This window comes from Charadrius vociferus, unplaced genomic scaffold (genome assembly GCF_000708025.1).
Source record: "Charadrius vociferus isolate BGI_N301 unplaced genomic scaffold, ASM70802v2 scaffold163, whole genome shotgun sequence".
Lineage (NCBI taxonomy): Eukaryota > Metazoa > Chordata > Aves > Charadriiformes > Charadriidae > Charadrius > Charadrius vociferus.
Window position 1 is genome coordinate 21,130,999 of NW_009648332.1, and position 21,680 is coordinate 21,152,678.

General features: G+C 37.9%; 1 protein-coding gene across 1 annotated transcript in view; it reads right to left on the minus strand.

The window, feature by feature from the left end:
- Positions 1-1,348: 1,348 nt before the first annotated feature.
- Positions 1,349-21,680, minus strand: part of PTPRC (protein tyrosine phosphatase, receptor type, C) — a 68,404-nt gene continuing 48,072 nt past the window's right edge. The window contains exons 12-31 of the mRNA XM_009884927.1: positions 21,327-21,526; positions 18,885-18,945; positions 18,046-18,154; positions 16,804-16,835; positions 15,495-15,610; positions 14,869-14,959; positions 14,696-14,772; positions 14,430-14,466; positions 13,897-13,994; positions 12,811-12,936; positions 10,736-10,893; positions 10,129-10,264; positions 9,267-9,416; positions 8,750-8,840; positions 8,261-8,394; positions 7,110-7,244; positions 4,067-4,189; positions 3,482-3,660; positions 2,669-2,804; positions 1,349-1,886 (exon numbers count right to left, since the gene is read on the minus strand). Of these exons, the coding sequence (XP_009883229.1) occupies positions 1,614-1,886; positions 2,669-2,804; positions 3,482-3,660; positions 4,067-4,189; positions 7,110-7,244; positions 8,261-8,394; positions 8,750-8,840; positions 9,267-9,416; positions 10,129-10,264; positions 10,736-10,893; positions 12,811-12,936; positions 13,897-13,994; positions 14,430-14,466; positions 14,696-14,772; positions 14,869-14,959; positions 15,495-15,610; positions 16,804-16,835; positions 18,046-18,154; positions 18,885-18,945; positions 21,327-21,526 (2,462 nt within the window). The 3' untranslated portion in view covers positions 1,349-1,613. The remainder of the gene's footprint in view (positions 1,887-2,668; positions 2,805-3,481; positions 3,661-4,066; positions 4,190-7,109; positions 7,245-8,260; positions 8,395-8,749; positions 8,841-9,266; positions 9,417-10,128; positions 10,265-10,735; positions 10,894-12,810; positions 12,937-13,896; positions 13,995-14,429; positions 14,467-14,695; positions 14,773-14,868; positions 14,960-15,494; positions 15,611-16,803; positions 16,836-18,045; positions 18,155-18,884; positions 18,946-21,326; positions 21,527-21,680) is intronic.

Sequence of the window (21,680 nt, forward strand, 5' to 3'; positions counted from 1 at the left end):
GTCAACAGACTTGGGCCTTACAGTTTTTTTAGGTTATCTTCACATTTATTCTCAAGATCTTTTTCCCCACAGATGACCCCCTCAGCTTTGTTTATCAACTAACACAACTTCACCTGAAAACGCAGTTCAGCTGACAGTCAAGGGGAATCTCGCTGCCTCTGTCACAGTTTGCTGCCACTTATTCAAGCAATACTGCCAGGAAACACTTGTCTGAGCTGATAATTACAAATGAAATATTTGATCTAAAGTAACAGCAAAATTAAATTAATGTTTTAACCAAGCGTGACTGTATGTGTTGTTTACATAGGTCCCTAAGTATTTTCAATTATGTTTTGTAATGAGAGATTAGGAGTATGCAGTGATAAACTAAAGGGACTGAGTCTGTTGAGTGACTGTTCCTTTAATGACTGCAAGCAAAAGAAAAATGAAGTTTCCTTCCTCTGTAATGAAACAATCATGACACTTACCTGTCTTCACACACAGTTTTATAACAATTAAATGGTGTGTTTTCCTACTGAAATTTGTAAATTTTATCGATGTATAGGATAGCACAAGATTCTGTGCATTTAGAAGAAAATTATCAGTTTTCAGGGTCCAATAAAACACAGTAATTTCCACCTTGTCGACTATTATCTTTTTTATTTGTTCTAGAGACAGCAGGCTAAAATCCAGCAAGAAATAGTAAAAATATCACAACTATAACATGCAACACTTCATAATGAAAATAAAAAAAATATCCTGTACCAATTAAAATCTACAAGGTTTGGAGGAAAAATATCTAAGTATTTTCCAATTCTGAAAACAGGTCAGATCCCTTTAAATAACAGTATGCATAAGAAATAGATGTGCAAGCATGCAGTATTTTAAGCTCTAAGGATTAACAGAATGTGTTTTCTATCAGAATTGTTGCAATCATTCAAACGCCAATCTCCAAACTCTTCTTTGACTCTAACATTGAAATCTCAGATTAATATATGTGGAGCAACAAGGACACCTTGAGGCAAGTTTGAAAAATGCAAAAATTTCTATTCCACATTGATATGGGAGGACTTACAGATTCTCCGTAAGACTGAGTTCCTTGGAATTGCCACATGATATAAATGATAAGCTCTAAAACCTGTTTGGCAAAGCCCCACAAATTCCACAGAATATTATTAAAGCAGTACTTGGTCAGCACTCCCGAAATGCTAGAATATATGTGTAGCAATTAGGTTAATTTACTTGCTCATAGTTGTGAAGACAGACCTGTTTTTGCAACATGCTAATCTTCTTGTTCTGAGTTGCCTTTCCCCTTGTCACAGAAGTAAAAAAATTTCCTCCCCACTGCTCAGCGCAGTATTATACTGTACAGATCTTTAACAGAAAAAGTATAAAAATAGTGAAAATGTTTCTGAAGAAGTATTAAATGCAAATCTACACAAAACTTAAAACTTTCACAGTTCTTTGTCACTCTCTACAAGTTTCAAGTATTCTTTAAATTTGTACCTTCGAAAAACTTATACAACAGTGAATGTCTTTAAAAACAAAGGTGGGAAGAGGAAGAAATCTTATACTTCTTATTTTGTTTTGATTTTTTGCACATGAAAAAGCACTTTTTCTTTTTAGTATAGCCTCTAAGTTAGAACTGGAGTTGTGGGGCCATTTGTAGAGCTTTCTGTTCCCTTCGTGCTGTCTGCAGATTTAGAATCATCACATACTTCAGGAGCCTCCTTTTCCTCTGTCATTGGTGGGTTAAGATCAATTGTGATCAAATCAGTTTCCTGATCTGTTTTTTCTACCTCACTGCAAAATTCAACTTTATCTTCCTGCTGGCTGTTCTTCTTTATTTGTCCATTCTGTGCAGGGTAGGTACTGGCAATGGTGTCATACAGAAATTGGTAATGTTCCTTAAATAGAAAGAGAAGAAGTTAGCATGAATGGAGTTCTCAGAGCCCAAGAGTAAACCCATTCTTTCTCTGTTTTCTTAAATTTTCAAACGTAACATGTAGTTGAACATGCAAGACTGCATATGAAGTAGCTTCCACAGGTTTGGGGGCACAGTGTTTCTTTTATGGTTTATTTCATTTGTACATAAAGTCTCTATAACTGCCTGCATCAGACGTTCCAAGTTGTCACTCAGTACCATCTTGGTTTACAAAGTCCCCAAAATATGTTTTTTAGAGTACCTAAGTTGTAAACAACACATATTGTAAGGAGTCTAGGAAAGTCATCTAATAACCTGCCCCATACCAATGACACCCACCTAGGTCTGGTTTTTTAGTAAATGTTTGTACGCCACAAAGACACAATTCCTCTGGAGCGATTTAAACTGAAAACAAGTTGATGGCCCCTAGCCTGTGAAATGGAGTGAGCCTCCTAACTCTGCAGAAGTTAAGGGACACTGTACACATACATCCCTGAAGCAACTGCAGAAACAACAATTTATGCAATGTGTAATTTTATAATATACACCTTTCCACAAAGGCATTATAGAATTGCAACTCGATGTCTCACAGACTCCTTCATTCTTATCAGTAACAGCCAGTTCCTAAGCACTGGTGAGCGGCTGTAAATGTCCTGATTAGAATTAGTGCTACCTATGCAGAAATGATGCATAAGTTATGAGGATAGTAGTGACCATGATAAGTAATCTTATAATTTTTTCTGGTAATTAATAAGATTTACTCACAAAGGTGGAGACCACTCCCAGCCTGGTGCGACGAAGAGCTTTTACTACCTGGAAAACGTCTATTACTTCTTCTATTTCTGCGCTTTCCAAGAGGGTCATTAAAGCACAAAATACACCAGTCTGCTGTGATCCGTCACTAGAAGATGATGTAAAATATGCATGTAAATTTAAAATGTAAAATCAGCAGGTCTTCTGACTAAATGACAGATTTATTTCAAAGACTACATCATGAATTACATTTCCAAAACATTTTTTACTGGACTGAAATTATTACAATTAACAATATCTGTAGAACATACACAAGACAGTTAATCTAGAGGCTACCTGGATCTCATGTGGCCACTTAAGGGATAAGAGAGAAATAAGAAGCTTCAGACATACGGTTTCAACAATTGTTAGCAGGATTATGCTCTGCTTTAGATGGTATGCAAGGCTATTCCTGGAAATGGACCTAAAAAAGTGGGCTTATGTACTGGATTGAGAGATGAACCTAAAAGCTCTGCTGAATCCTCATTAGTAGTATGCTACAAGAGCAGTTTGACCCAGCATTTCTTCTCAAAATATGCATACCAGGCAAGAGCAGCTAGCTCTGACCACCTACTCCGTGCCCACGTTTGCCAAGAAGTGTGCTCGCTTTTCAGCACCACAATCAAAAAGGTCAAGCTTGAGCAATTCAAGCAACCTTCTAGGGAGAGCTCTGTCTCCAGACACATGGAAAGGCTTGTGGGGAAGGGCAAACATCCCAAAATTGTGGTTGCTACATATATCCAGACCTTAGAGCTAGGTTAAGCTATGTGCTGACTTCAGACCCACCGGCAGTGGACAATAAGCGGGACACTGCGCATACTCCTGTTGTCCTCAGTGAATGGTCTGGTTGGGATTTTTTGTTTAAGATTGAGAATCATGTTGACCAAATCTTTGGGGTTTTCTGGAACATCCAAGCCACTCCACTTGTGATACTGATATTGATACACCTTCTGTGTTTCTTTTGTCTGAAAAATATCATTGAAGACATAGTCAATGTTCAGGTTAAAAGATAGATTCACATCTATTACAGCTGACTTCGAAAAGTTATCTTCCTGAGGAACTGCATGGTGATGCGAGTTCTGCCTCCTGAATATGAGGTAGGTAAACATGCAAGCTTTGCTCAAAATACAAAAGACAGCTATTCTCCTGAGACTCCACTATCACCATCTCAGCAATTCACTTAATGGAAAATCTGTGCTGTTTTATAGCATTTATGATGATTGGCTGCTGGTCTGGAAGAGAAAAATTTTTCAATTTTTTATAGCAGGAGGTAAGTGCAGTGGGAACTGTCCCTTCTCTTTCTTTAGGCTAAGTTTATAACAGGGAAACAAATTTTAAACTTCTTTTTGGAATTTGCAAAGTAACTTTTACCTTCAGGTGTGTAACATCAAATGCACGTATGGTATAGCTAGGACAAGAGCTGACATCTGTCATTTGAACTTCTATGCCATCATATGTTTGTTTTCCTTCTCCCCAGTACTGTGCACAGAGCTCCTAAAACGGATAAAAGTACAAATCAGTGCTTTCCACTCAAACTTCATTTCATTTTATCTTCCACTTGCACTTACGGAGTGTATTGACTCTAAAGTAGTAGGAGTGTCACTGTATTTTAAAATATAGCATGGTACACTCTTCCCTTCAAAAATTCATTAGAAAGTAAATTAAGAAGGTAAATAATAGAATAAATTATGTTGGAAATCCAAATTCCTCACCCCGTGAAATACGCTTAACTGGAGGAAGGGAATGAGAGAATACAGTGCAATGCTGCTCTCTACACTAGAGAGCAGCTGGAAGGTACCGAGCTCTGCCTAGGGGTGGATGAAGAACGAGTCAAAAGCTAATGGGTAAGAATTAAGGGGCAGGCTAATACGGGTGATACTGTTGTGTGTGTTTACTGCAGACCACCAGATCAAGAAGAGGAAGTCGATGAGGCCTTCTACAAACAGTTGCAAATAGCTTCACAAGCACAGGCCCTGCTTCTCATGGGGGATTTCAACCACCCTATTTGCTGGAAAGGCAACACAGCCAGGCACACACCGTTCAGGAGGTTTCTGCAGAGCATTGATGATAACTTTTTGACATACAAAGTGGGGAGCCAACAAGGAGAGGCATGCTGATGGACTTTGTGCTAACAAAGAAAGAAGGACTAGTTGGGGATCTGAAGGTCCTGGGTTGCCTTGGCTGTAGTGACCATAAGATGGTGGAGTTCAGGATCCTGCATGGAAGAAGCAGGGCAAAAAGTAGAATTATAACCCTGGACTTCAGGAGAGCTACTTTGGCCTACAAAAACCTACTTGGAGGAATCCTATGGGTTAAGGCTCTAGAAGGCAGAGGGGTCCAAGAGAACTGGTTAATATTCAAGCACCACTTCCTCCAAACTCAAGATCGGTGCGTCCCTGTGAGTAAGAAAAACTTCTGGAAAAACTCAAATGGAAGAAGGAAGTTTACAGAATGTGGAAAAAGGGACTGGCCACTTGGGAGGAGTATAGGAACATTGTCAGACTATGCAGGGGTGTGATGAGGAAGGCGAAGGCCCACTTGTAATTAAATCTGGCAAGGGATGTCAAGGACAAGAAGAGCTTCTTCAAGTACCTCAGTAGCGAAAGGAAGACTAGAGAAAATGTGGGCCCACTGCTGAATGAGGTGGGTGCCCTGGTGATGGAGGATGTAGAGAAGGTGGAGGTACTGAATGCCTTCTTGTCTTCAGTCTTTATGCTAAGGCCAGCCCTCAGGAATCCCAGAACCTGGAGGTAAGAGAGAGAGTCTGGAGAAATGAAGACTTTCCCTTGGTCGAGGAGGATCCAGTTAGAGATCGTTTAGGCAAACTCAACACCCACAAATCCATAGGCCCCAACACCTAAGCACCTAAGAGTGCTGAGGGAGCTGGCAGATGTTATTGCGAAGCCACTCTCCATCATCTTTAAAAGGTCATGGAGAACAGGAGAGGTGCCTGAAGACTGAAGGAAAGCCAATATCACTCCAGCCTTCAGAAAGGGCAAGAAGGAGGACCCAGGAAACAACAGGCCAATCAGCCTCACCTCCATCCCTGGAAAAGTGATGGAATAGCTCATTCTAGATGTCATCTCTAAGCATGTGGAGGAAAAGAACGTTATTGGGAGTGGTTAACATGGATTCACCAAAGGGAAATCATGCTTGACCAATCTGGTAGCCTTCTATGATGGCATGACTGGCTGGGTAGTTGAGGGGATAGCAGTGGATGTTGTCACCTCAACTTCAGCAAGGCTTTTGGCACTCTCCCATAACATCCTCACAGGTAAGCTTAGGAAGCGTGGGTTAGACGAGTGGACCGTGGGGTGGATTGAGAACTGGCCGAATGGCAGAGCTCAGAGGGTGTGATCAGTGGCACAGAGTCTAGTTGGAAGCCTATAGCTAGCAGTGTTCCCCAGGGGTCAGTACTGGGTCCAGTCTTGTTCAACATATTCATCAATGACCCGGATGAGGGGACAGAGTGTACCCTAAACAAGTTTGCTAATGACACAAAACTAGGAGGGGTAGCTGTTACACCAGAAGGCTGTGCCGCCATTCAGCATGACCTGGACAGGCTAGAGAATTGGGTGGAGAGGAACCTAATGAAGTTCAAACAGGACAAGTGTAGGGTCCTGCACCTAGAGAGGAACAACCCCAGGTACCAGAAAAGGTTAGGGGTTGACCTGCTGGAAAGCATCTTTGCAGAGAGGGACCTGGGAGTCCTGGTGGACAAGTTGACCATGAGCCACCAACGTGCCCTTGTGGCCAAGAAGGCCAATGGTATCCTGGGGTGCACTAAAAAGAGGCTGGCCAACAGGTCAAAGGAGATCATCCTCCCCCTCTACTCTGCCCTGGTGCGGCCACGTCCAGAGTTCTGTGTACAATTCTGGGCTCCCTAGCTCAAGAAAGACAGGGAACTACTGGAAAGAGTCCAGCAGAGGGCTACAGAGATGATCAAGGGACTGGAGGACCTCTCTTATGAGGAAAGGCTGAGACACCTGTGTCTGTTTAGCCTGGAAAAGAGAAAACTGAAAGGAGATCTCATCAATGTTTATAAAAATATCTAAAGGGTGGTTGTCAAGAGGATGGGGCTAGACGCTTTTCAGTGGTGCCCAGCAACAGGAAAAGAGGCAACACGCACAAACTGGAACACAGGAAATTCCATCTCAACATGAGGAAAAACTTGTTTACTTTAAGGGTGACAGAGCACTGGAACAAGCTGCCCAGAGAGATTGTAGAGTCTTCTCTGGAGATATTAAAAAACCTACCTGGATGCATTCCTGTCCAACCTGCTCTAGGTGAACCTGATTTGGCAGGGATTGGACTAGATGATCTCCGAAGGTCTCTTCACACACCTACCATTCTGTGATTCTGTCTTTCCATGTAGAGGAACCTTAATATGTCAGTGTCAAGATGATGCCCTCACCTGATCTCCTTCTTTCAGCTCTGTCAGCATAACAACGATTTTGACTTTTCTTTGGAAGACCATTTGCCAGAAGTCAGAGATAGTTTCCTGCAGTGGTCCCTGTGTTGCAATCATGGCTTTTGGACCCCAGTAACCCTATAAAAGAAAATTTAATATTTTTTTCTTAAATTAATTTGAAATGTGATTGTCAAGCAACAAAACTCATTGTCATTTAAAGTATGCCCAGTGAAATAAACTAATGAACCCATTTGTTTATAGAGGAGATATGCTGATCACAGTAGGAATGGTCTTACAGGAATTCTACAAGCCAAATGTCATGAAACACTACTCTCCTAACAACAGTATCACTTTCAGATTCACAACAAGGTATACTCATGCTGCAGTGTGTGAGACCTCACCCGTCATTTTTTGCAAAGCATATTTTTAAGGACTAAGACATTTAATTCTACACAGCTGTTTAAATTGACCACTAAGAAATTGAGTTTATACCACACAAGGCTGGTGCACAAGTAAGTTCACACTGAGCTACCCAAAAGTAAATATATTTACTCTGAATAGATATCCTGACTGTGCAGCATTTTAAAGGATTCAGATAAATTGAATTCAGCTACTAATTACATTAAAATCGGTTACTTCATTAGTGACCAATAACTGGCCTCCTTCTTTTGGAGGTATATATGATACCAAAATGATAGTCCCAATTTTCACTAGTAGGTTTTGTATATGTGAATAACTGTACTCACATTTCACTAACAGGGAAAATATTAAAATAGATTAACTTGTACATAGGCAGATGTCCACCAATAGAAATACATGTTATCATTACGCCAGTCTGAAAGCTGCTGGTTTTAAACATAACACACACACATTAAAAAGAAAAAAAAAAAAAAGGTATTTCTATGTTTAGTCTCACTGTTTGAGATTGCACAGTCTGAGACTATGTAAGGGAAAAAGATTTATTACTGCAAAATCTAGAAGATTTTGATGCTTAAAACTATAAATGGATTTGCTAATCAACTGTCAGATCTTTCTCCCTTATTCAGGTAAATCCTATTCTATTTGTGAGGCCAATAAGAATAAGAGCTCAAGCTAGAATATAGTTTTAGGTGAAAGTTTGTGAAATACTTCTTGTGGATCTTCTAAATACGTACAGTTATGAAAGAAGCATTGATGTATTTGCTTGATTCCTCACAGTCACTGTCCTCATCTGAGGAATCATCCGAATCGTGTTCTCCTTCCTTATTGCATTCATCTTCATGCCTGATTGGCACTCGGTTAAAGTCATCTGCATGAGACAAAATGTCAGCATCACACCACACTGCTCCTCATGGACATCGTTAGAGGGGGACTGTCCCCACATGTGCAAGGGGGAAATAGACAGAAAAACTTTCACAACAAACTGCAGAAGAAAGGCCACTGTATTTGAAATAAATACTCCCTATAATTCTCATTTTTAAAAGCTCATCTCTTCTTTACTGAAAACACTATGAGAAGTTTCTAATTTTACAGTGTTGATAAAATTGATCAATCGAATACATCTCAGTATGGTTATATACTGTCCTCATTTTTTTCAAAACATAGTAGGTTTTCTTACAGAAGATAACAGATAGAATAAGGGAAGGTTCGTGGAAAATACTTACATGGAATTATGTTGGCATTCCTATTTTTGCTTTTATTTTCCTCACGATTCCCAGTGTTCTGTGTCCGCCACCCTTTATAGGAAGGTAATCTCTAAAGAAAGAGGATGTTTGGTATTATGCTGGATCAAAATGATTCCTGGTATCATTGTCCCCTCTGGACACCCACACCCAGTGCCTCACTTCTTACTTTAATTCTTTAAACTTTGGTCACATCTGGACTATAGTTCAAAAATGCCTGTTATACCAGGTGCAATGGCAGAGGAAATCATGCACATAGCCACAAGTAATTGTTCTATGCTCCCCATCTTTGTTAAAAATATTAACATCAAAGGCAGGAATAAAATTTCATTAATTTACAACTTTTTTCATGAAGGTAAAGAAACTGTTTCTGTGCCAGAGAAATAAAATAGCACGTAAGTGATCTATTATGTATGATATCTCTACCTCATGACTATTGTGCGAGGCAGTTTTTAATGTAAGTGGGAGGTAAGGGCACTAAAATGCAATGCTTATTTACCTGAAACTCTGCCTCCAGCAGAGAAGGATCACTTGGAGGATCTTTTCTTTTCAGATTTTTAAGGTAGGAATGCAGTTCTGAGAGACTGACCTCTGTTTCTCCATACTGATTGTATTCCACTAGCGCTTGATGGATAAGGATGTACTGTGACTGGTGTTTCCCATTTGAAGGGTTTAAAAATGAAGTTATTAAAGAGTTAAAAAAAATAGTCATATCACTTTTTAAAACCATTATAAGAAACTATTACTTCCATGATGTTATCAGTGTTTACAATATTAAACATTAATGTTCAATAAACATTAAATATAAGTATTAAAAATCAGAGTGACTCCCAAATTAGACATTCTGGGGCACATTTAGTATGGTGGATGAAGTGTTCTGCAAATAAATGTAATGTCATTCAAGAAATACGGAATTGCGGTTCGGAAGATCTGCAAAATGCTTAAATAAATTAAAAACAATAAGTTAAAAACGGGCATGGCAGTCCGTAACTTTTCTTGTACTCTCATCTCAACTGAAAATCCCACCTAGACAGACAGTTTTTAGAATTTAAAAATTAAGTTTGACTACACAAGCTCAATTTTGCATTTGTGAATTGTATGCTGAAAGCTGGATTATCAAATCCATAGTGTTCATCTTGGCTTCTTTTTTTAAAGCCTAAACTTTAAAAGTTGAAGTTACTAAAACTGAAAAACTGTGTTGGAAGTTTTTCTCTCTGCTAATATTTTTCAGAGCTGTATTTTCCATGAACAACTTCAACCGAACTGTAGCAGTAACCAAGACTGAGCAGCACACTTCTGAGAAATAGGAATGAAGCCCTAGCAAAGGAGAGTCCTAAGTGACAGGAGTTTTAGCAAGATACCTCTACTTGAACCATGAGGCACCGCTGCCGACGCAGCTTCACAACATAGCCATAAACATCCACTCTGCCTTCTGCATCCAGCCCCTCCAGCATGGCATCAATTCCTATATATGTCCCAGTGCGTCCAACACCGGCACTGCAAAGCACAAAAGGATTTGGTTATCGAGAGGCAATGGCATCTCTCCATTCCATTCTGAGAGGGGAGCAGTCAGTGAGAGAGCAAAAGTGAAAATGTTTAACAACAGGATACGGAGCAACCGAAAACAGTTCTTGCTGTAAATTCATTGGCAACAAAACCAATAATGAGTTTGTATTTTAAATATCTTTTAATGAAAGTAAGGCCGATACTTCTTATAGCCAGAGTAGCCTGACATTTATCTGGCTGCTTTCCAAAAGTCTACGTATCCTCAGATTTTATTGACCTGAAAAACCTTCAGAAAACAGGCCTTTTTATGCATACTTGGCTGCCTCACTCTCAAGTAATCAAGTCACAATATTTGGGATCAGCCAAATGCCTTCCTCAGCTCCTGAATAGCTTCACTTCATGTTCACTTAACATTAACATAATTTTAAATATATATATGTATATATATATATATATATTTACCTGCAATGAACCACTATTGGGCCACTAAAAAAGTTGCTGAGAGCATTAACTCTGCGTCGGAGTTTGAGAAGGAGATGCGGATCCTCAGGGACTCCATGGTCTGGCCAGCTTGTGAACTGAATATGTGTGACATCTCTTCCAGCTGTCCTTTCTCTTGCCTAGACAAGTGAAATGGGCTTTTTAATATATATATACGCACACACACAAAGCCAAAATCAAGTGCAGATAGACAAAACGGAAGAAAACTAAGGGCAACAGTCATCAAATGTTGAAACAGAAATTTCAAACAGTGTGTTGTAAAGTTGTAATCCCCATGGTTGCAACATTTTTCATTTTCAGTTTTAATTAAAAAATATCCATGAATCAGGAATACACAATGACTCCAACAGAGGCCAAGCAGGAGGTTCAAAGTGTTGCTAAGAATACCTTTTTCTCAGGTTAGCCTATGATCCAGAGTATAATATATCTCCCCACTATATTCATAAACAACTTAGCCAGTGTATAGCTCTGCTTACTTCAAGGGGTACAGGTTAGTAATCCCTTTATGTCTCCTAGGAGTAGCCTGTTGGGGGTACAACAGTTTAAGGATTTTTTTGGTTTGGGTTGTGGTGGTTTTTTTTTAACTGTAACTCAGACTTCTACGGTTTAGAAATAGATACAAGAAAACCTATGATTTTCAATGAGACTGACTCTCTTAAGTCACTTGATTAAAGCTTAAAGCATGTTAAGTCTTGAGTCCTACTTTCAAATATTGCTTCCAGATTGAAAGAGAGGACATATATTTCAATAACCATGAATATAAAACAAAATGAGAAAGACATCTCACTGGCATTCTTTCACTGGCCAAGTTTTAGTAGGGCTATATAGGCATTTCCCCTGTAATTAACCCCCAAATTTTAACTCAAAGTTGAATTATCCCATTGTGGCACAGTTATTCATACAGTTAATTGCCATCGTTTCAGTAATTGTACATCACTATTCCACCAGAACTGCAGAAGTCTCCACTTTCTCACCACGGACCACTCTTAAACTTCACAACCAAGATCAGCTTGTCTATATTAATATAATGGCAGCTGAACAGAGAGCAAAAAAGCTCTAAAAATTCGTCCTCAACCTGCAGCCATTTCTCATTTCTAATGTCAGATTGTCCTAGTTACAGAGCAATGTCTGTGTTAACAGTTAATTCTTAACATCCTGATATTCTCACTGTCTTCGCACTAAGTTACAACTTTCTTTCAATCAGACCAATTCCTGAGTAAATTTTAATGCAGCATGAGACAGCAGAATAGGAATATCCAGCTGTAATCACTGATTCAGATGGGTGGAGTCTGTTGCTTGACTATTTTGCTGAAGATGTGTCAGGAGATTTACTCTTTGAGTCTTAATGCTTTTAGCTATGACTTATGCTCCATTTAACCCTCACTGAAATATTTTTGCAAAGGGCCTGAGAGGAGCATTTAGCCTTAGACAGCAAATTTTGTTCTCAATTACCCACAGAGCAACTGATGTAATTTCAGATGTATAAAAGAGAGCAATTAACCAGCCTTAATGATTCTACACATAGCAAAATTGTAATTTTAAAACACTTATGTTTATAAATGCACTTGAGATTACCAGAATTTGCAATTGTCCCCCTGTATGACTATCATGAGGGTAGATAATGGTGCTCTGTAAGTCACACTGATTTTAGTGGCAGAAGGTTATGCTGCGATACACATAAACCGGTAACATTTTTGTGTTGAGGAACTAGCTAAACATTTAATGAAAACACAGTGTATTAAGTTTTCCATACTTAACAGCGTATTAACAGTTTCTTCTTAAATGTAGTTTCCAGAGTACTAAGGAAAATACATTTTTAAGCTGGGAAATATATGTCTAGCTCATATTTCTTATAAGGAATGACACATACATCTAAGAAGTTTTCTCTTAAACTATATGTTGCTTAGGGAAAAACAGCAGAGCATCTTCCATTGATCGCTGACTCTTCTCCTCTTAAAAGGGTCTCTCAATGATACTTAGAGAATCCAAATAGACACTCCAATTCCAGTCAGTCTTACATATTTGAATTAACTTACATTTGTGATATGTAGTTTCTGAATGACATAGTCTGGACACGTTTTACTTTCATTGATCTTCACAATGATGTCCCCATATGTTGCAGAGCCATTCTCCATTGATGGCCAGTACTGGGCACATTTGTTCTATGAAGATATGAAGTTAGGTGAGTGGCATGACAGCAAAGTGGCAGAGAACTGAGAGCTATAAGAAAGTCTGGTTTAAAATAAATGGCAACTCAGTATATTTCCAAATTCTCACAGGTCTTGTCTTCTCCTGAAAAGGCTGTCACTACTTAGGATGTAAGTGCTAAATAATTCCAAATATTCAACAATTCAGGTCTCTGACCTGAAGTTTACGCCCGTGGAATTTAACTTGAAACGTAAAGTGGTTAAAAAATCCTGTAGACTAGTGGAAAAAGTGAACAGCTACTGTTTCTGTTGCCTGAAGTCTGTAGAAAAGTTTGCAGCTACTTCTGTAGCTTCTTTTTCAGTCTTCCTGAGGGACATTGCTCCTGCCTGCCTATAACATCAACTTTGTGATGCTGTAAATCTGCATGCTGCCAATCTTTTTATCTTTAAAAGCAGTTAAAACAGCAGTTTCTCTTCTTCTGCTGTACCTGGTATAAGGAACAAAAGCAAGCCAGAAGCACCTAACCTTCCAGTTAAATAAAGGGCAAAGACAATAGATTAAAAAAAAAATTCTGTCTAGGATTTACTGAGGGCATTGCCAGGATATCAGAAGGAGACAGGAGAAAAATATAAACCATGCTTTTTATGACAGGTCTGTAAGGAGCTATACTTCTACCTTGAGTCCTTCTCTGGGTTTATTGGCTGTAATTTAAAAGCTCACCCTCTGCTGCTTATAGCTGTGACTAAAGTGACAATTTCTGGTAAGACTGGTAATTCCATAAAGCAACACCATTTTGGCATGCTTTCCAACATAGGTTCTGCCACAAGAGAACAGCAAAGAATGAAAACAAAGTACTAAGAAGAAAATGTAATTCACCACAGCACAGCAACTCATTCTGTTTCAGACAAAAGAAGGATGCAAAGATGGATGGAGGGATGGATGGAAGGATGGACAGATGGATGGATATTTCTCACCCTCTTTCCTTCCTCACAGCGAGTCACCATGACAATAATGGTTGCCTTCTGTTCCCAGATCATTCTCCAGAAATCATCCGTGGTTTCATCCTTGGGGCCTAGCAGGAGATATTTTAAGGCAATTCTTCAAAGAGTGCAGCTACATGAAAAAAACATGTTCTTGACATGCTTAGACATACAATCTGAAAAGCTAACCAGAGGTCATGCAAATCACAGCCACACACTTGATTTCATTATGACTGCTGCCATTAGGTTCCAGCATTTTAAAAGTCTCGTCTATATCTTCAGTACATAGCTGTGAAATCTGAAAACTTTTGGTGTAAATTTATATATCATGAGAAATCTGCCCTTGAAGTACAATTTATTCATCTTCACAAAATTCCCTAAGCAAAAACTCGTTGGTAACTTTTTCATATTAAATTTCCAAGTGTCAGGTATTCAGTTTTCCTTTAAATTTACTAACACTTTTTACTATTCTCTAACAAAAAAATGGGTGAATAAAGAAAGCATACTCTTTTAAGATTAAAAATTACCTTGTGCAGCAATATATTTTCTTGGTTCTTTGAAGCCCTATAAAAAGTACAATGTTATCAGCTTTTAGAAAGGAAGGATGAACAATTTAAAAGATTTGCAACTTTAAAAATAAATGCAACATGCCACAGTCCAATAATACCGAATACATTACAAAGATAGAAAGAACTCAAATGGAAATCCTCAAAGCCGTTTGATGCCTGAAATGCACATAGTAGAGAATTTCTTCAATAGTGCCCAAGACTTATTTTAAGTAGAAGTCACTCACATCAATATAACTTGCATTGATATAGTCTGATCCTGGGTCTCCGGGGATCTCTGAGAGCTCAACACGGTTATGATCATCTGTTTAAATCATTTAAAACAAAATAATTATATTACCTCAAGGCAGTGAGAAAACAAATATTTATAAAACATGCAAAAATTGTAACAAATACTCACATGGAAGGATATCGATGTAACGGTTTTTATTCTGATTATGGCTTTTTTTGGCCTCCTTTATTGAAAATTTAGTGAAAACTCTAGGAATGCTCTGTAAAATACGACGTTTCTTTTATTAGGTAAGCATATATTTAAAATAGCTGCTACTTACAGTCAAATGCATATGGAAGAAATTTGGTACTGCTGAGTCTGGAAGATAACATTGTTTCATATGATACTGCTTCATGTACTTCTTACATCTAAAATAAACAAATTTCTTTTCCCTTAATATAAATTATACATATCTCCACAATTATATATTATTTATATCCCCATGGCTATGCAGCAAGAGAGAGTATTAAAAAATATGCATTAAAAAATACTTTAGAATGAGAAGTATTTAGACTGTGTATTTTATACTTTTGCTGAAAAATACCTTCAGGGGGAAGAGGTCTCTTATAATGAGAGCTTGGTAGCAAAATTAATTGAAGCCTATTTGACCTTAGATAAGAATTCACTCAATTTTCTAGATTCTTTTTTTTTTAATTTATTTATAACCAGTGCATATACTTCAATCGTGCTCTTGAACAGAATTCTTCCAACCACGTTGCTACAAATCTGTGGTATATTTTGAGCCAATGACAAACCTGAAATTCATCCAAGAAAAGTCTTCCTTCATCAGCAATCTTCCTCTTGTACGTGTCCAGCAATTGCTCCGAAGGTATTGGCTCTATGTTCAGAAGTTGCCTGTCATCATCTTTAACTGTGTAAACACATTGAATATTTATCGTTACTGACTTTGAAAATGTAAATTACATTTCAGGAAAAGTGATTCTCAAATTGTCAGATAAATTAACAAAAGGACAAATATCAAATATTTTAGCTAAACATGTTTAGTTAAAAAAAAAAAAAAAAAAGGTGTTGCCTAAGCCAGCTGTGAGCAAACAGGCCCTGAGAATAACAGAACTTGTTCAGCTCTGCCGCCTGACTGGAGGCACCTCAGGAGGAAGCCACGTGCTGGGACATTGCATTAATAGTGCTTTTGGACAAAGTGGCAATTGTCACATTCAGGTCTCAGCAACAGCCCCAACACCCACAATAGTTACATGGCCTTGCCCTCTACTTCAATTCTGATCATTTATCATCAGTGGTACAGTGATAATGACAATAAATCATGAACAAATTACTGTGCAAACAGCCTAAAAATGTAAAAACACGTATTCCCTACTTTTCCAAATCTTCACTACCTTATTCTATGAGTTGCAATAACCTCTAATACCATCTTTAATGACAAAGTAATTGAACAAGCTTTAACATCTCTAACTAGATATTTATTCATTTTTCATATACATTGAAAAGATTATTTTTTTTAACAACTGTGTGTCTAAGCAAATGGATTTGAATATTACTTCCTATTTAATGTAGCTAATTTCTTATATGTCATAAATTATTTTTTTCTTGAAGCTTTTTGGTAGTGACTGATTCTGTGTTTCTTTGTAGGCTTTGAAATCTTGTGCAAAAAGTTGCACGTAATGTTCAGTTTCAGTCTTTGAGATTTAAAAGCCTTCAAAATTTTGCAGTAAAAACCAATTGGCTTATGTTCAAATTCTTGCTTTGAAAAAGGTGCACAGGAAAGGGAAATTCTGGTTGAAGCTGTATTTTATTCTGGACTCATTCCCAGGGTTAAACATATCACAACCATCATCTGGGATAATGAAATCGGGTTTGTAATTAAATAATAAATGAGAGTTTTTCAAACACTGATAAAATTCCTGTTTATTTAAGTATAAATACTTCTTCTATGTATTTACTGAAGTACTTTTTTCTCCAAATGAGGTGTTACCATGTCGATATCTGTAATCTGTGTATACAACCTAGAATGTAACCAATCCAAAGGTGGCAGCAAGACATGTGACTAATTTTATTTCCACTTGCTAAATATATAAAGATACTCACCTGCAACAAGGTTCACACCTTCAGAAGAATTGCTGTAAGAAGGAAAAGCATCTGTAAAAGCTTTGACTAGTAAGACACAGACATGATAATGAGTTAAATAAAAGCAATTTTGTATGTGAACACGGAGACTGTTTATAACCAGCAGCCCGCATTAGAAGCTTGCTGTGAAACAAGAGGGCTACAACTGGGACTTACAGACCCTGCGCAGAGGTGGTTGGGGTGCTTGTCTTCCTGCTCTGAGCGCTATTGAGAGGTAGAAGCAAGGGAACCGCATCAAGCAGCTTTACCACTGGCACTAATTTGCCCATACCACCTGCAGCATATGTCTTTAATTTCTTCACTGGAGTGACTGCTCACACTATCTTTGTTTCTTTTGCTAAATAAGTTACAAAAAACCTAACGCATACATAAAATATAATGAAATTAAGTTTAAATGCTAAGTAGCCAAGAACAAGACAGACTCTCTGAGCAAAAATAAGTTTTCCTTCCCTAAGCATAAAAGTTTGCATCTGAGCAAGAGCAGCTCCCTGTCCCCTTAAGGAGAAGAGCAGGGTGGAAGAGATGAGTCCCCAAGTTCTGCTGTTGCCAGAGGCCTGAGAGGTTTCTGAAGAAGTTGCCTTAACACCTCCCTCTCTACCAGCAGCTAATGCCCCCCTCAGACATTGCACCACCTCCATTTGCAGCAACAGCAGCAGTCAGCCTGGCTTTCCAGGGCTCTGGCACAGCCATCAGGGAAGGCACTGACAACTCTTCTATGGCCATCCACTGTCCTACAGAACTGCCAAGTTGCCTAGAGATAACTATAATAAACAAAGCCTCCCTGAGATACCGCTTTGTGTGAGTAAGCATTTGAAAGTGTTCCAATAAAGTGTGTGTTAGTTTCATTACTTTTAACTTAAATCATGAAGAAAAGGTTTTCCAGATATTTGTAAATATTTGTTCACAAAACTGGTGACAAAACATTTTTGATCTAGCAGATCAGTTCTTCTGTGTCTTGAGGAAAGGTATAGCAGAGAGATTTTAAATCTATTTCATTATATTTGCATTGCCAGGGGAAAACACCAAAAATTGAGTTTCTTTTAAAAGGCTTAAAAGAGAAAAGGAGGTCTTTCCCAAAAACAATGAAATATCAAACTTGTAACATTTTTGCACTACCCATTGGGAAATCTTGTGGAAAACCAGAAAGCCTCCCCCCACTCCTCCCCCATTTATATAAGAGAGGGAGAGAAATAGGAAACTTACCCAAGCTTTTTGTTGTGAAGATCATAGATTTTGTATAGAACCAGTAGTAAAGCAATTGACGTCACAATGATCAAGAATGCCAAAAATGCAATCAGGGCTTTAGAATTATCTAGCAACAGAAAAAGAATACATTTATTATTTCTTGAATACATAATTAATGGCATTTAAAATTACATTTTTTTTCCTTTTTTTTCTTAATCTGTATACTTCCTAGAACCAGCGATTATTGAAAGGAACTAAACAATTATTTTTAAGTGTTTAGTTTGTTTGTTATTCCAAAGTGCCCAAAACTTTCAAGCTTGCAGAAAAGGAGGGAATTTTATTTCTTCATTAAGCAAACTTTCACTTACATTCCCTATGTCCACCTCTCTAAATGCTACAACTCACTCACTGGTTCGGCATTACCATGGTTATCTTCTGCTCTGTGTGATCTGTACACCTGAGCAGTGGAGCTCTCGGCTGCTCCTGATCTGCGAGTTGGGAATCCCTGACAAATCATGGATATTCAGCTCCTGAAATGCAGGATCTGAACACAGGAAAGGAATCCTAAAGTTAATAATTTAAGTTAGAGAAGTGAATTTCTAGTTGCATTCAAATGTTTCCTAAAGAAACCACAGCTGTGTAATAATTCTGAATTATGGTCAATGACTTGTCAACACAATCTGTTACATTAATGCTGAATGACAATATTATTTTTTCAAATGCAGACCAACTATTAACTATAAAAAGAGGCAGTTTGAATTTTTAGTTAGGAGCAACTCTAATGGAATTGACAATTTACACTACTACGCTATACTATGCTAAGTCTGAAAGTAAAAATGCTGAATATAATTACTTACATCTGGTTTTTATACTCTTCCTTACTGGTTCCCCTCTATAGACTCCATTATTCACTAAGATCTGCATGCAGTGGGTGAGAATAATACAGATATTAAGATTTAACAAGTAAAATTTTTTGCATACTTAAAAAAAAAAAACAATGCACAATAGGTATTCAAAACATCCATCTGTTTTCAATGAATCCATTTCATTGACAGCAGAATCTGCTGTCAATCTTTGCATAGCCATTTATAGTGCAGCTCAGGTTTCCACCTAAGTTACAGCAAGATCTAAATCTAAAACTATGTAGATGACTAGAAAAAACAGAGAAATTGGAAACACATTTTACAAAATCAAATTCAGATGTATCTCAGGGAAAAAAATCTGAATTATCTCTTATCAAATCAAAATCAAATTTCTCAAAACCAAAAAATAACCATGCAATATGTAATAAAATATCATTATTTTATTTGCTTCAATGTTAAATATTCAACTGAATTGGATATTGTTAAAAAAAGTTCCTGTATAGGAAGGAATTAAGAAAAGGTTAAATTACAGAAGCCAGACTAAACTTATAAATAAGCTACTTACCTGCCACATTAACTTTTGGGTACTGTAACTAGTGTTAAAATACTATGTTTAGATGTGTTTATATTTCATAATATATTTTACATTTATCCAATCTTTTAAATTTCCTTAATAGAAATTCCTATCAGATCTAATAGGCATCTTGACGTTTGTATGTCAAGTATTTCACGCTCTTCTTGTGAAGAAAACTTAATCTTACGATTAAACTTAAAAATTTAATCCTAAACAGTGGAGAAGACTAACAGGATTGAATAATAGTGATTTTAATAGTAATAGTCTCCTGCTGCAAATCATCCAAAGGGGAGGAGAAGGGCTTTCAGCATCATTGCTGACAACAGGCTGAGTTCTTACCGAGCCTACCCGATCCTCTAAGAGAAACCTCTCCTGAAGGCCCAGAGGAGCATGCCCACAGCTCCCACCCTCTGCTCTAAAGGGCCGATGTGTTCAGGGTGGTTTCTGAATTCTGCACCAGGGAAGAAAGCCATGGTAGGTGGCAACATCCAGAGGTGTAGCAGAAATGGCAGAAACTAGCAAGAAGCTTCTCAAATAGCAAAAGCCAGAAACCTAGTGCAGCAGTCAGGGTCAAAACATCACTAAACCAAAATGTGTGCAGGGCAGGCTCCTGTTTATTCCCTGAACAATTCAGCGGGCAGAGAGAAGGGAATTGTGACATCCGCCAGCTCTCACAGCTGAGCTGGTTGTTTTTTCTTGAGCCTTCCATAACTTGGCCCACAATCCTTTCATTACTAGTTAAGGTCATAAAGCTTTCTCTGTTCTTCCAGTAAGAATTGGGCAAATTAAGTTTGAAGCAGAAGCCAGGGTATAGAGCCAAGCAGAAGCCAATTTCTTCTTTAAGGCAAACTGCTCACTGCAAGTGGTGTACAAAAAGCTTACAAGAGTGCAGGGGTCTCATACTATAGGGCCAATGCAAGCATCTTTTGCTCCTTATAGGACCTCATCTTTATTTTCCAAATACAAAGCTTTCTGAGCAGACTCTGTCAGAAAAATACTGACAAAGCCTTGGAACAAAATCTGGACTACTCAAGTTCTCTGATACTGCATTTCTTCAAGAAGACACCAAGAAAAGAGGAAACGACTTTGGAAAATGAGTGAAACTGGTTCCTAAAAGTAATGAAACTTCATCGTTCCTACTGGCTACTTTCTCACCAAAACTTTACTGAGAGGAGCTATCAGGATATGAAAAATACTGGCCACATTGGGGGGATTACATAAGACCATTGGCTTTGCAGCCAACAAATGCCCAAAGGGTGAAATATGTGAAGGAAGAGAACATAGCAGGAAGCCTTCAGGAAAGGGATGCTTGTAAACAGAGGATGATACATTTTGCATGGAAACAAGGACTGGCTTGTAAAAGGCTCATGTAAGGACACGCAAAAGGATCTGAACTGGGTTACGCTAACTAGTCCCTGAAGCATCCAAAATCTTCCCAGCGAAAAATTCTGAACAATTGATGTCTGAGCAATTATCTCAAGACTTAAATCTCATATTTATCCTCTGATTGAAACGATGGACATATTCATTAAATGAAATGTGTTTTAAACACTAAAATATCAGTTAGACTTAAATTATTTTAAAACTTATGGAAATCCCAAATTTCTCTCTGTCCCAAGTACAATCTATTCATCTTGTATTTTTCATGTTGACAGAACCTATGTGCAATAGCACCCAAGGGACTGAGTGATAGGCACTGCACATACGCATTTTATTTCTGAGGTAATAGCTACTTCTTTGCATCTGTGGCCTACCAATCCATAGATTAACTCCTCTGCCACCATGTATCCTTTTTTCCTAAAATGCTAAAACAATGAAAATACAGCAATATTTTTTATATTGAATTTAATAAGCCTACTTACCTTAAATGTATAGTTTGTCAAGTACAAGAGATCTTTTCTTTCAAACTTACAATAAGTGGTTTGATTTTCCACTTTTCCATCATTTTCCCAAGTCAATTCAAATATTGTTTTTTCTCCGTACACTTTTTGACTTTTGCAACTAATTTGGATAGCGTTATCAGCTGACAGTGTTGCATTCACATCAGTCACTGGCTGTGGTTCTGTTCACAAAAGAAGTGTTACCGGTTTTATTCTCATGATTTCAAACTAAAAATTTCAACAGCTCTATGTGTTCATGACTGTTTGTTACTTTCTGTCTTAATAATTTTATCCATTTTTCCCCTTAAAAATTTCAGTCCCGATTTAATAAGAGAA